Source organism: Sparus aurata, chromosome 10 (genome assembly GCF_900880675.1).
Source record: "Sparus aurata chromosome 10, fSpaAur1.1, whole genome shotgun sequence".
Lineage (NCBI taxonomy): Eukaryota > Metazoa > Chordata > Actinopteri > Spariformes > Sparidae > Sparus > Sparus aurata.
The window spans coordinates 5,649,795-5,664,654 of NC_044196.1; the positions used below are offsets into that span (position 1 = coordinate 5,649,795).

Genomic DNA, 14,860 nt, shown 5'->3' on the forward strand with positions numbered 1-14,860 from the left:
GGCTCTATGAAATGCAATGGTATCATAAATAAGTGTATGTTGATGTAACATCATAAATGTCTTACCTTTGTGCTTTATGCAGTAACATCCCATCACCAAAAACAGTAGAAGAAGAGCCGCAAGTAACACAGATACAACCATCCAAAGCAGAGTGGAGAAGTGACTATCAGGATTCAGGATCCCTTTTATTGTATATTGGAACAAAAAAGAAAATAAAGGGGCTTCTCAATGTACGTTAGTTATTTCAAGAGAAGTATGATCCTTTCCTAACTATAACCATTCACCTTTTTAAACCTGACAAAATTGTGACTGTGTTAATAGTAATAAGTAATAGTAACAGTAATAAGAAATCATATATGTAAAAATAAAAATGGGCCTTAAGTCAGAAAAAGTTGGCCACACACGTTTTGCTCTCACCTCCGACAACAAGCCGGCTCTCTGGTGATTCTCCAGCTCCAGAGATCTTACACTTGTACCGTCCTTCATCAGACTTGGAGACATTGTAGATGATCATCTGTCCAGTAGAGCTGCTCCCAATGAGAAGGCCGTTTTTATAGAAATAGGCTGTGAAGTTGGAGGGAGTTGTCTTGTTTCTGCATTGCAGGGTGACATCTTCTCCCTCCTTCACAGGAAGAGCAGGAGTCTCCAGGATCACAGGACCAGCTGAAAACGAGTAAGAGTAAACTTTCATTTGTAGGTGCTCTGTAAAATGTGTACATTATTTTCTTAAACGGGATAATCAATATAATGATTTTGGTTAAGTAATATTCAAAGTTCATATGTGTTGAACACACCTGTCACTATGATGTTGACAGAGTTGCTTTTCTTTCCTTCAGCTTCGCACCAGTATTCTCCGCTGTCCGTTGAAAAGGCAGTTGCAATGGTACAGGATCCAGTTATCTCCACTCTAATGTTACATATAGTGTCAGTTCCCCTGATATTCCTCATCACTCTCCATTTGCTCAAATATTTAAAAATGCCCCTGCAGTTTATAGAGACAGACTCATATTCAAAGAGCTGCAGTCTGGGTGGAGTGACAGTCGGAAAAGTTGCATCTGACAAAGAAAAAAACAAGACAGAAATGAAATGTGTTTCTCGAGAAGTATTTTTCTTTGAGAACGATGTATTCATTGTCAACAAAACTGTATTTTTTATGATCAGAGATTAATTTTGCATCTCGTCAACAGTTAAAAGTACCTTTTAAATTTGGCCTCAAGTATAAACTGGATATAAAACTTTAAATATTTGAGTTATTCACTTACCAGCTTTGTGAGCGTTGTGCTGAATCTGTGCACACAGCAATGCCAGGACGTTCACCACTGTAAAGACAAGAAAAACTCCAATTCAGACACTTCTTTGTAGCAACATGGAGGATATTACAGTGAGGATGCAGTGATCTATGATGGACTCAGTACTCACACAGTCTGCTGCAGAGAGCTGTGACCTCCATGTTGACTTGCTGCTGACTGTCTGATCGTTAGGTTGAGACACAGCACAATAAGGTGAGCGCTTCCTCTTCCTGTGGAGCTTATTTCTGGGTTCTGAGGCTTCGCTGAAGTCTGAACTGCTCTGATAGAAGCAACCAGAACTTATCTAAAGTAAACCCATATTATGTTCTCTGCATTTGTAACATAACAGTGTAACATCATCAATGTAAATTGAACTGCATTAGTTGGATGCTTTGTTGGTCAGAGGTCAACAATTGACACTCGACCTAACCCTCTCAGTTCTGGATGTGAACGGCTCTGTGGTCACATTAACTATAATCAGATGCAAACTCCCCTTAGACATCTAAAATAAAGCTTGCTGACTAGCATTTCACATGTTTTGACATGTTATGTGTTTTTGACAGTTATTAACGTTGTGAAATGCGTTCTGGTTTAGACATTACCCCGGTCTCTGGGAACAAAGTTCAGTGTATGACCTATTCAACCGACCACCTTCCACCTTGGGACATAGTACTGCACTAGAGGGGCGCTTCATGTAATTTAAGTACAGCATCACACTGACCACGCTGTTGTATTTGACTTGTTGACATGAGAACAGGCTGCACTCACTAACACAGCTTACGTGTTTTACAGAATGAAGGGCTGTTGGTAATTAACCACAGTGATGGGAGTTTAGTTTGTGGGTGACCACTGTGGGTGAGCGCATCTAAAATGAACAGCAGTGCATCTTGTATGAACGCACTCAGACGAATGAAGAGGCAGCGCACACAGACCACCGTCTCCAAAATAAACTCTGATGCTGTGAGAAGGTTGATGATCTCAGATGGCTGATAATTATCACACTGGTTATGTCGACCACAGTAGTTATTTTGTAACACGTTTACATGCTTCGCTTCGCCCATGACTGTTTAAGACTGTGTACTCCAGTTGATGCTTTACATTGTCATTTTTAGAATTGTCTTCAGAAAGATGCATACTCTGCACACTCTTTAAGTGCCTGTCAGTATATTTTCTTCCATGACTTTTGTTGCATGCTCTTAAAATATAAAAATGTAAATGTTATGTTCATAAATCAATACAATCTTAACTCTTTAAGGACTTATATTCTGACAAAATATTCCTAAAAAAAAAAAACTGTTTTTCATTCTGCCAATTTGTAGATTTAGAATAGATATAAGTTATTTACAGAGTTAATCTCTGTCTCTGACCTCATGACTCCAGTCAACCAAGCACCAAACTCAGCACAGGGAGTGACGATACTAAATAAGGACAATAAGAGATAAGAGACAATAGTGAACTCAAACCAAGTTTATTCTAATAGAAGGTTAAGGCAATTCAAAGTGTGAACTGCATCACATAATGCATTAAAACTTACACATGAAAAACGTCAAGAAGCTACAATTCGAATTTTACAGAAAATGATCAAAAGACAATGTGCATTAAAATAAACAACTGTTGGCGATTAATAAGTAAAAGGCAACCCTAACCCGAACCTACATGATCATTTACAGTATTTACAAAGCCTGTCTCCATGGAACTTCCACAGTTTTTTATGATTTGTTTTTTTTTTTCCATTCAAGAGAAATTGTCCTGGAAAACAGGTGAAGGTGGACCTTTTAAAATGCTATATAAACAGCAGTGGGCACGGCAGCAGTAAAAGCCACAACGTTTTATCATGCTTTATTCATATAAAAGTATGCCATGTAAGTGTGGCAGTGAACTTGAGCTGATTGCCTGAGCTGGCGTACAGACTCAGATGAATTAAATCACCACCCCTGCATTAATTCAATTTATTCATTTGTACACATAAAATGCACCTTCAACCAGAATGTCTCCTCCAACTTTCAGTATCGCAACTCCGCTGTGTCTGACCTGTAGGACAAACAGGATTTGTAAAAGCCATGGAAAAACAATCTCTCCCCACAGACCAGAGATGTTCTAATCTGTACATCATTATTACACACAGGCATGCACATCAGTGCTTCCTCGTATAGTTGGTGCACTTGCTCATATGCAACCAAATGGAGCTGTCGAGGGAACAAAATTGTAAAAGATAACTGGACATACTCTGAAAGCACGTGCACCCTGTGCTTTAGACCTTGAGCCATAGATTGCTTAAAACCTTCATTAATGGAGTTATTCAGTACACAAAATGGTGCATATGTTTTGGAAATTGCTTTGGTGAGCTCATGGTATGAGTTGATGTGATGTGGTTGCAAGATCTAGAAAAGAAGATCTTAATTGATTCCAGACTGATCTGTGTAAATGTACAGGTAGCTTACCGGTTTGTTGAAAATCGAAAGCGCAGGTAGAGGGAGGAAAGGTCAATGTTCCTAAGAAAATTAAAGAAACACCAATTTCAAAAATGTACAAGATTTTGACTTACCAGGAGACACCACAATAACTTCAGCAATCTCTGAATCAAATTGAAACTTTCTAAAAATCGACCGCAGTGATGACAAATCATAGGATATCTCAAGCAAATATTGACATCACACTTTACATTAAAGAGCATACTTTAACTTGGAATCAGTTCTTTGCCTTTTTTTGCTGTAGTAAAACAGTGCCATCGCCAACCCCAGAGCCACCAATAAAACAGTCCCAATGATCCGTAGCACAGTGAAGCCATAATGGAAGCAATCAGGAGAAGGAGGGCAGTCTTCATGACGGGATCCAATCTCTGCAAGATGTATAACATTATTATAGCTTTTAACATTAAGTATTAAAAGCAAATCTGCATTTATGCCGCGAGTGACACAAAATACACTTTGAAATTCAGTATGAGCTGCCAGAGCGGCCGGACTGAGTACCATTAGTAGAAATGAGATTTGAATGATGGATTGGATCAAATTAAAATTTCATGTGGTCTTTTGTTGTCTAGACTTCCTTAAAATCAATGTGGATATGATCTGGATTGGCCAAAAAACAGATTTAGGCTGGCAGTCTGAATACAGATTAAGTTGAGACCCTGTTATCTCTCACCTCTGACAGTCAGCTCGCTCTCTGGTGATACTTCAGCAACAGAGATGTTGCACCTGTAAAGTCCCTTATTAGACTTGGAAACACTGTAGATGGTCATCTCTCCTGTGGCGCTGCTCCCAATGTGGAGTCCATCTTTATAGAAATCGGCAGATATAAGGTTGGACTTCTTGTTTCTGCAGCGCAGAGTCACATCTTCCCCCACTGTCACAGGAACAACGGGACTCTCAAGAATCACAGACCCAGCTGATCACCAGGCGATGGTAAAGAAATATTTATATTTGTTAAATTAGTTTAATATGTAGTGTTGCTTTTAATTAGAAAACAAACAGGGTAGATATAGAAAAGGCAAACAAAAGGTAGCATGTAGAAGCTAACATAACTCTCTAAAACTACCATTTGCACTTTGTGTTATGAGGCACCTTTTCCTACAATTTGATTATTAAAATATGGAAATCAGTACACCCGCAAATGGACAAATCTTTGTAAAGCTGCATGTCAGACACTATTTAAAACCTTTTGTTATTGCTATTGGCTGAACACACCTGTCACTGTGATGTCGACAAAGCTGCTTTTCTTTCCTTCAGCTTCACACCAGTATTCTCCGCTGTCCATTGAAAAGGCAGTTGCAATGGTGCAGGGTCCCAATATCTCCCATCCAATGTTACAAGTGGTGTTCATCCCCTTGATCTTCCTCAACACCCTCCAATTGGTCAAATCATTTGAAAAGCCATCACACTTTATGAAGACAGACTCGAATTCAAAGAGCTGCAGTCTGGACGGGACGATCTGAGGAAAAGTTGCCTCTGTGACTGGAAGAAAAGTATTATTTTCTACATTAAATATCATTCTAGATTTTCGTACATAACAGATGGTGTATTGGTACAGATCTAGATCCTCTCCATATAAAGATACCTCATGACAAACTAAAATGCCTCCCCTTTCCAGAGTTTGGCACCTTTGCACTAAATATGCATTCATGGTTGACATGAATGTTGGTATTGTGCATCAATTCAAATCCTCACATATCAACTACAGTTTATAGAATTATAGAATAAATGTCAGAGTGACTCACCAGCTTTGTGACCACAGCTACGCTGAACTTGTGCAGAGAGCAGCAGCAGCTGTAGGTTTATCACTGCAGAGATGAGAGAGAGATAAGACATTCATGCTTTTCATAAGAATTCACACCAATCTCATACATCATCTGTATAGAGATACTAATATCAATACATAAATTGTCAAAAGACAAACCGTCAGTACTCACACAGTCTGATGCAGAGAGCTGGGACCTCCATGTTCTCCTCTGACTGTCTGAGCATCACACTGAATAAGTTTTAGCTACAGCTCAACATAGAGGAGCATTTCCTCTTCCTGTGCAACAACAGACCACCTTCTATAGCTGACACCAGAAAACTGACCACGTGTTCACAGACAACTGACTCATCATGAATGTAGTTGATCCCATACTTACCATTATACTACGCCTCCTACTGGAGAATACCACTATAAGGCACACCAAAGAATGTATAGAAAGTCCATCTTTGCTAGATGTGTTTTCTGAACCCCTGACCAGCGATGGGGTTAACGCACTACAGAAGTAATGTGTTAGAGTAATATATTACTTTGAGCAGTGACAGAGTAATATAACACATTTCTTGTAGGATTTGCAGTAATGTTGTTACAGTTACCAAGTCCGGTAATGTGTTTATCAGTGCCATACCTTTATGGTAATTCTTCTGATGGGCTGCTTGAATGGAGTCAACCATTGAGACCTTTGAATATCTGTCTGTTGGCAAAGCAGGTTTAATGATGCATGACTGTGTTGGCAGGCTTAGAATTACATATTGTGATGCCCTGATGTTATTTGTCTATCTCCATACAGTCAGTTTATGGGTTGAAAAACCCAGGCTCATATTTCCTGAAAAATGAGAGGTTACTCGTATGCACATTAATGTAACTTAGAGGAACAATAAAGTCAACACAGATTGTCTGATTATAGTGGGCGAGGCTGACAGTACATCTCATTTTATTACTGGACTTTGATTGTACAACCTACTGTCTACTCTGGTTAGAAGACTGTTTATCGCACACAACAGGTATGTAAGCTTTTGACAATAATTTTGTTTTAGTTCCTGTGTCTGAAATAACATATTATAGCCTGGTTGTAGGACAAAAGCCAAGTTGCCATCATACGCAGAGATTGATAGATTATGACAGCAGATACTTAAGAGACAAGACTGTTAAATACAGGTAAGGAAATTTCCGTGTCTTTTTAGTTAAAGAGTAACAGTTGAGAGAGGTCACTCAAGGGACCGTGAGTTTGAATACTTGTCATAAACTTCTCCTGACGCTCAGACTAAAAATACAAATCAGAGAGACTGGACGAAGAAAGAACGAGGTGGTACATTTTGAGCTGAGCTTGAATCCTTTGTAATCGATAAATAGTTAGTGACACTGAATACACGGTGTATAGAATCAGTATTGAGACAACCAACATTTTACTTCCGTTAATGGTGTGCGACTGCCAAGGCAGTGAGTTCATATAATTAATCTTGAGGCTTTAACAAACTGTGGTTTACAGTTGATTTTCTTTTTATTTCCAGAATTCCAGAATGATTCACCAGAAGAACAGAAACTCCATAAAACCTCTGCCATGTGACCTCAGTCTGTTGGTTTCACATCGAACCGTTGTCTTAGTTCTCCTGGCACACTTTTGTATAGGTAAGTTACACAATGATAAAAACAAAACAAAGAACCTATAGCCATGCTAGCAGTTCTGTGAGACTGTGCTTAGGCATTAGGTGGTTTGTGCTAAATGCTTCAGCATGCTAATATGCCTTGCTAACATGCTGATGTTTAGCAGGTATAATGTTTACCATATATACCCTTTAGTTTAGCCCGTTAGCATGCTGACATTTGCTCATTGGCACTTGACTGAGGACACAGTTGGAAGTTTGGCAGCATTTTATCATACAGAAAGTTCAACCTGATGACGATTGCAGATGAATGTCCACAGCAACAAAGGAGCTGAAGCGAGAGTTAAAAAGAATACCTATCTTTCTTCAGGCCACTCTCAAGTGATTGGACAACCTCAGCCAATAGTAGCAATGGTTGGTGATGACATAATTTTGCCATGTAACCTGGAACCTGCCACCGATGCTGTTTCCTTGACTGTGGAGTGGGCGAGAGCTGACCTGAATCCCAGGTTTGTCCATGTGAGACGAGAAGCTGTGGAACTCCTGATTGATCAGAATCCGTCCTACATCGGGAGAACCTCAGTGTCCATCAACAAACTGAAGTGTGGAGACCTTTCCCTGAAACTCTCCAAAGTGAAGCTGTCTGATGAGGGAATTTACAGATGCTTTGTCCCCAAACAGGGAACAAAATCTGAAGTGAAGCTCGCCGTGGGTAAGTGAGCATATATTCATTTATCCTGTAAAAATAAATGCAAAACAAAAAGACAACTGACACATTGACACTGCTTTGTTACATTCAAGAAAGAAATGTGACGTGATGGGTTTACCTTCGAGTTACTTTACAGCAAAGTGTGTCTCATGCAGATGCCAAATGGCAATCTGGTAATAAAAATCAAGCTTGACTTTAGCAGTTTAATGGGGGTAATGTGCATTCTACATTCTGTCTTTTAAAAATAGGTTGCATGCCAATGGCTGCCAGCCAAGATTTCAGCACATAAACAATGTAGTATTAGTCCTTGTTAACTTATTGTTTAAACAATCATTGTGAATTTTTCATCAACAGGTTTGGTCTCCTCACCTGTTCTTGGGCTTTCCAGACTCAGCAGTGAAAGCAGTGGAGTGTTGTTACAGTGTAACTCTACAGGCTGGTATCCAGAACCTGAGGTGCTCTGGCTGGACGGTGAGGGAAACCTCCTCTCTGCTGGACCTACAGAGACAGTCAGAGGTCCTGATGACCTCTATACTGTCAGCAGCAGAGTGACTGTGGAGAAGAGACACCGCAGTATCACCTGTAGAGTCCAACAGAACAGCACCAACCAGACCAGAGAGGCACATATACATGTTCCAGGTAAATAATTTATATCTATATATCCACGTAAACATTTTTATTTATAGTTAAGTTGGGTTTATTGCAGACAAAATCTTATCATTATTTCAGGAGATCTATTTGTGGTTGGATCTTGTTCCGTCAATCGTATCATCATTGTTTCCGTCGTTGGCCTCATCATTTTCCTTGCAGCTGTCGTGGGTGCATTTTTAATAGGACGTAAGGAAATCCGTAAGTCACACATTCAGTTTTCTTGATTTTAAGTAATCCAGCAGTTATAGGGTATCTTGGGAAATGTTCTACCAAATCATATTTTCCCATGTGGACAACAGTTTTTGAAATTGGTCCAGTGATTATGAGAGGGCTGCAACCAACAGCTGCAAAATGGGCAGCAGTGTAATCTTTCTGGGCTTGTCAAAGAAACAAAGTTTTATTTTTCTGTAAAGATCTTTTTCTACAATGTTGTCCCACAGTTACAGTAGCAATTTGAGTTAGTGGCAGAGACAACCAATTTTACTGGATGTTCATTGATGGTGTGTAATCAACATGTCAGGTTAGACTGTAGTCTGTTTTGTGGCTGCTCACTGTAGTGTTCTTGCTTATTACTGGACCAATTTAAATAATTGTTGTCCATATCATATAGTTCTGTTGTGATTCTATTTCTAGTACAAACACAAGTGAGCAAATTAAGACAAATACAACACGTTTAATTGTTAATTTCAATTATCACAGAGACCAAGACAAACCATGAAGATAAAACTGAGCTGGGAGAACGTCATTCTCTGACGGGGTCAGACAGAGGGAGTTCCCTACTCCTAGCTGAAAAGGAGAAAAAGAACCACATGAACAAAAGAAACAAAAGCCTTGATGAAGAGTTAGATAAAAAGGGGATACAACTGATAGGTGTGACAGAGATTATTGAGACATTAAAGACGCATAAGGAGGATCTGAAGCGCCAGAAAAAGCGAGTCTCTGAGATATTTGCAGAGATTTTAGAAAAGGAGGTGAAGACAGAGGATAAGAAGTGGTTTAATAAGAAAAAAGAGATCATACTGAGAAGAACTGCCGCACGTGATGAAATGCTTTTGAACACAGAGAAACTGATGGAGACCACAGAAGAAATGATTATTACGATGACAGAGATGAAGGTGAGGCTAGAAGAAGACCAGAAACAAGTAAATAAACAACTAAAGGAAGAAAAGAGATTAGATCCTGATGAAAACAGAGCAGTCAGAGAATTAAAACGTAAAACTAATGATGCAGAGTCCTCGTTTATGTCACATATCATAGAATAGGAAAAAATTATGTTTGAATCTCACTCCCAACTCGTAAAAAAATTAAAAAACCTTTTTATTACTAATAGCTCCTTTAACCCATCCCAAAGGAGAAGCTGGTGAGGGTCACACCTGGTGACCACTCCAGATCTGAACCAGCACACTGGAAGGAGAACAATCCTTTGGTGCATGGTGGGGGAAACTAGAGAAAACCCATGCAAACTCTAACCAGAAAGGGGTTCTAATCCCACTGAGGCAAGAGTGCTCACCACTGCGACACCATGCTGATCCATCAGATATATTGTTAAATATATTGTGTACTCTGTTTTCACACAATGAACATGAACATAAGACAAAGTGAAAATTACTTAAGCTTGATGCTCTAGTATTCTGATTTTCTTTTTTTTCTGTTTTTGTTTTTCTCCTTGTCTTCTGATCGGCATCTCAGTTTCATATACTTCATATTATTGTTGGTGTTGCATTGCAGTTGTTTTTTAATATATTGTAATATAGTGAGGACAGATACTGTTTTCTTCAGTGACATGTACAGGCCAATCCTAAATCGAATCTTTCATCAAGTTTTTATTAACTTTTACTAATCATTGACGATTAATGTGGCATTTGTCAACATGCATGTGTGCGAATAAGAAAAGTGAAGTTGGCATCCTACAAATTCATGAATCAATACACATATAAAATTCTGTACAGACAAATGGCAATCATGTCTTTTCTACTTAACCAGAGCAATGTGATAATCTTATATGCACAGACACTTATCATCTTATTTTCATTCTTGGACTATTTTTTTTTCATGAATCGATTGTACATGATATAACCAATATCAACCCTGTAAAAACGCTTTGCAAAATAATTGGTAATTACAATTACAATTACATTTTCAAAATAAGCCACAATTTGCTAAGACTGGTTAAATCCTGTTCACTAAATATCTGTTATTGTCTTGTGTGGAATATGTAGACACAATGGAATCACTAAGTTCCAAATGCATTAAATTATTTTCAATGGCAACTTACCATCACAGCTGATCAATGTTATTGCAAATATTTGTTCTATTCTGTGTAGTATATTAGAAATATAATATCATTTAGATAAGTAACATGGAATGTAAGACAGTCTTTCTGCCAGCTGTTGGTTGTTGTTGCTTCTCCTCTACTGCCATCATCTGGTCAAAATGATCATTTGTCCAACACTAACTTTCTAACATCCTTAGCTGTGCTTTGTGTGAAGGGCTATTTTTCAAATGTCAGCATGCTATCACACTAAACTAAGATGATGAACATAGTAAGGAAGTGTTCAAAATTGCGATTGTCATTTTGAGTAGGCTGACTTGAGCATTTAGCTCAAAGTGCAGGCCTATAGAGCTGCTAGCATGGCTCTCTAACTTATGCTGGGTTATGTCTCATGTGAGCATCAAAAGTTGACATTTTTCATACTGTGATTGTATTAAGTACACTTTTAGGGTTTGAATTCATCATCTGTTTTCTTTTGTGCTTCTGTGTCTTGTGGTTTCTTAATTTATTCAAACAAAACATTTTTATGTTTATATGTGAATTTTACTTTGCCTTTTGTGTATTTACATAGGTTATATGATTAGCACAACATCCATGGATAAGAAGAACCATTAAGTGTAATAACAATGCTTTATGTTTTTTTATGTGTTCCATCACCTCCATGAAATGTTAAAGCCCAGATTGTGGGGCAGGGTTACACTTCAATACTTCATTTGCTTTTAGTGATTTAGAATAAACACAGTATATACAATCCTTCTTTTTCATTGACAGTGTTTTGTCTTTGGAGGGCAGCATTGAGCTATGAGTGCTGACACGTGGACATTTACTTAACACAAAACATGACATGACATTGTACCGTGTATCTGCAAGTTTTTTTTTTTTTCATTTGACAGATTACGTTTCACATTCGATTATTATAGATCTGTGACACTGATGATAGTGGTTGACCACAGAGACTACATTTAAAACTAGCAGCAGCGAGTCTGTTCTTGTAACTAGCATCTTCAGATGTGTTAACAGACGGGGCCAGTAGAGTCTGTCACACTATAATCAACTGCAAACTTTCAACAATAGACTTGCAAAACTCTCAGATAAAGGCTAATTTGATCTCAAAGTCTGAGAACCACGTTAGTCTATTTTAAAATGCTCTCAACTGCCATTCTACGTACAATTTCTTTCATGTAACCATGTTTATGTACACACACATATATATACATATATATATATATAGAAGTATGTCGTAAGGTTGCATTTCTTTCTGTCTTGCAATCACTGTTTCTCATCCATCCTTCAGTGGGTTTTTTGCTGTCAGTAACCTGGAAGATACAGAGTTATAGTGGTCAATTGAGTAGAAATAAGGTGCTATCGTATGCATGATAAGAGATTAACACTTCAGTCAAGCTTTTATATAACCAGTGAGATTTAGTAAAATGTGCATTACGTTCCTCTCTCCTTCCTTGTTGTTGTGACAGCATATGTTGCATCCTTCATGTGATAACCTTTTGACTACCTGTAACAATAAATGTATATATATATATATATATATATATATATATATATATATATATATATATATATATATATATATATATATACATACACATTTATTTATATATTTATATATACACTATGATCAGCCTTCTTTGTATTTCTCTTAATCCCAATTTTGTATACAATCTTTGGTTTATCACAAGCATTTGCTTAAGTTGTTTTCCTGTCTGGATAACATTTTCAGTTGTAGCCCCCACTCATAAAAAAAATGCAAATTACCAAACCAAACCATAAAACTCTAAAATCGATCTATGGAATTCTCACGTGAATTGTGAAAAGAACAAGAAACAAGTTCCAAGAATATGAAGTAAATGAACATTATGTGTCAAACTAGTAGACATAATATAATTTAAAGAAAATTACCTCTCTTCTTCTTGGGTTTTCTGACACTAGCGTATGTGGGTATTTGTGGATTAGGTACACGTCCATGTTCATCCACTGAAAACATGAATATAATAAATCATTTTGTAGTATGAAGACAGACAGTTATGTGTTATGCTGCTTTATTTCCTGGGGTTTCCCAAGGATGTATCATAGGTCCCCTCTTGTTTATTATATATATCTTATCTAAATGTATTTCTATAATGGCCGATATATGCAATGTTACTGCAGTTAATAGACAAATAGTATATTAAAGTGTATTTCACGTTATGACACGACACATTTCAAGTTATTATGTTATAACAGGACATTTTTCACTTAATAATAGTATATGCATATGGGATAATGTCACAATGTGTAAGTACTTTTCTTAATAAACTACTTGATACTCACCTGTTTCTGATTCTGTTTCTGGCATCTTAAACGAAAAGGAAATCTCTGTAGAACAAAGTTTAGAATAATTACATCAATTAAAAAAATAAATACATGGGGTAAGGCTACAAACCCTTGAACACTGTACAATAATTAATCAATGGGGAAGAGCATTTCCAGTAGACATTTGTAACATTCTAGTTTCCTACATAATCTGCATGTGGAGACTAACATATGGTTAAAGGTAAAGTAAAGATTGTGGCTTTGGCAAACAAGTCAATGTTAAAATGCGTTTCAGGTTAGACAACAAAAATCGAATGAGACCAACCCCCTCGAGAGATCAAGTTAATTTAATGAGTTTTAACAACCTCAGAAATGACCACACGATCATAATACATTGCAGTATATGCCTCCAACAAGAAACCATCATCAAAAAGCCACAAATAATGCTCAGAACAGCACCAAACTTCAGCAACAGTACAGATAGGGTCTCAGCACATAGTCCGGGGCATTCAGCCTCCACTAGCTTAGCTAGATTTCAACTGAAAGGCAAACAAAACTCACAACTGTCCTGCAAGAATTTCCTGTTGTGGGGAAGTCCCGATGCGACGATTACCAAGTGCGGTTAGAAATTCTCAATTCTGTTCTATTCCCTGTCCGCTCTTGATAATAACTGTTATAAACTGGCACGTAAGACATATGGCACGTAGGACATATGGCCTTTGATTGCTTTTCCATGGAGTCACAATCATATATTTTCATCCTTGAGCAGCTGAACTCTACTGCACTTGGTAATTGTCGCGTCGGGATTTCCACACACCAGGAAGCTGTTGCAGGACAGTGGAGAGCTGTGCTCACTTCACTATAGAAATCCAGCTAAGCTAGCGGAGTTTTGCAGCAGTATATTGTTACTACTAAATTAACGGTCTTCTAACTTGATATCTCGAGGAGAGTTCTCATTTAGTGTCACGGTGTGTTACATCATGGATTAAATTTACACCATGGGTTATATGGATTATATTGTGGTAACAGTTTATGAAAAGACATCAATTTCACGTCTGTAACAATGTCTATATTCCGGCATGAAACCAGGGGCCAGATTTACTTACTTTGAATGACATACTTAAGATCTTTAACTCTTGTAAATCTTTATTAAATTACATCTAGAAAAGACAACGAGGACGTGCACGTCGCCCTGATCGGCGTCACCGGGGCCCCACCCCGGAGCCAGGCCTGGGGTTGGGGCTCGCAGGCGAGCGCCTGGTGGCCGGGTCTGTGCCCATGGGACCTGGCCGGGCGCAGCCCGAACGAGCAACGTGGGCCCGCCCTCCCGTGGGCTCACCACTCGCGGGAGGGTTCAGAAGGGGCCGGTGCAGTGGGATATGGGTGGCAGTCGTGGGCGGGGACCCCGGCGGCCCAATCCCCGGATGGTGACTCTAGCCATGGGGACATGGAATGTCACCTCGCTGGGGGGGAAAGAGCCTGAGCTGGTGCGGGAGGTCGAGCGGTACCGGCTAGAAATAGTCGGGCTCACCTCCACGCACAGTCTGGGCTCTGGAACCCAACTCCTTGAGAGAGGCTGGACTCTCTTCTACTCTGGAGTTGCCCGCGGTGAGAGGCGGCGAGCTGGTGTGGGCTTGCTTATAGCCCCCCAGCTAAGCCGCCATGTGTTGGAGTTCTCCCCGGTGAGCGAGAGGGTCGTTTCCCTGCGCCTTCGGGTCAGGGATAGGACTCTCACCGTTGTCTCGGCTTATGGGCCGAACAGCGGTGCAGAGTACCCGGCCTTCTTGGAGTCCCT

General features: G+C 39.0%; 2 protein-coding genes across 2 annotated transcripts; one reads left to right on the top strand and one right to left on the bottom strand.

Moving 5' to 3' along the window:
- Nucleotides 1–3,952: 3,952 nt before the first annotated feature.
- On the bottom strand, nt 3,953–5,791 carry LOC115590441 (low affinity immunoglobulin gamma Fc region receptor II-like). Its single transcript, XM_030431800.1, has 5 exons — nt 5,695–5,791; nt 5,503–5,565; nt 4,973–5,239; nt 4,431–4,673; nt 3,953–4,128 (listed from the first exon to the last, which is right to left on the bottom strand). The coding sequence occupies exons 1-5, from the start codon at nt 5,747–5,749 to the stop codon at nt 3,953–3,955; spliced, it is 804 nt and encodes a 267-aa protein (XP_030287660.1). The 5' UTR covers nt 5,750–5,791.
- Nucleotides 5,792–7,053: 1,262 nt separating this feature from the next.
- On the top strand, nt 7,054–11,511 carry LOC115589805 (butyrophilin-like protein 1). Its single transcript, XM_030430966.1, has 5 exons — nt 7,054–7,151; nt 7,497–7,838; nt 8,190–8,474; nt 8,565–8,684; nt 9,186–11,511. The coding sequence occupies exons 2-5, from the start codon at nt 7,538–7,540 to the stop codon at nt 9,746–9,748; spliced, it is 1,269 nt and encodes a 422-aa protein (XP_030286826.1). The 5' UTR covers nt 7,054–7,151; nt 7,497–7,537; the 3' UTR covers nt 9,749–11,511.
- Nucleotides 11,512–14,860: the final 3,349 nt, after the last annotated feature.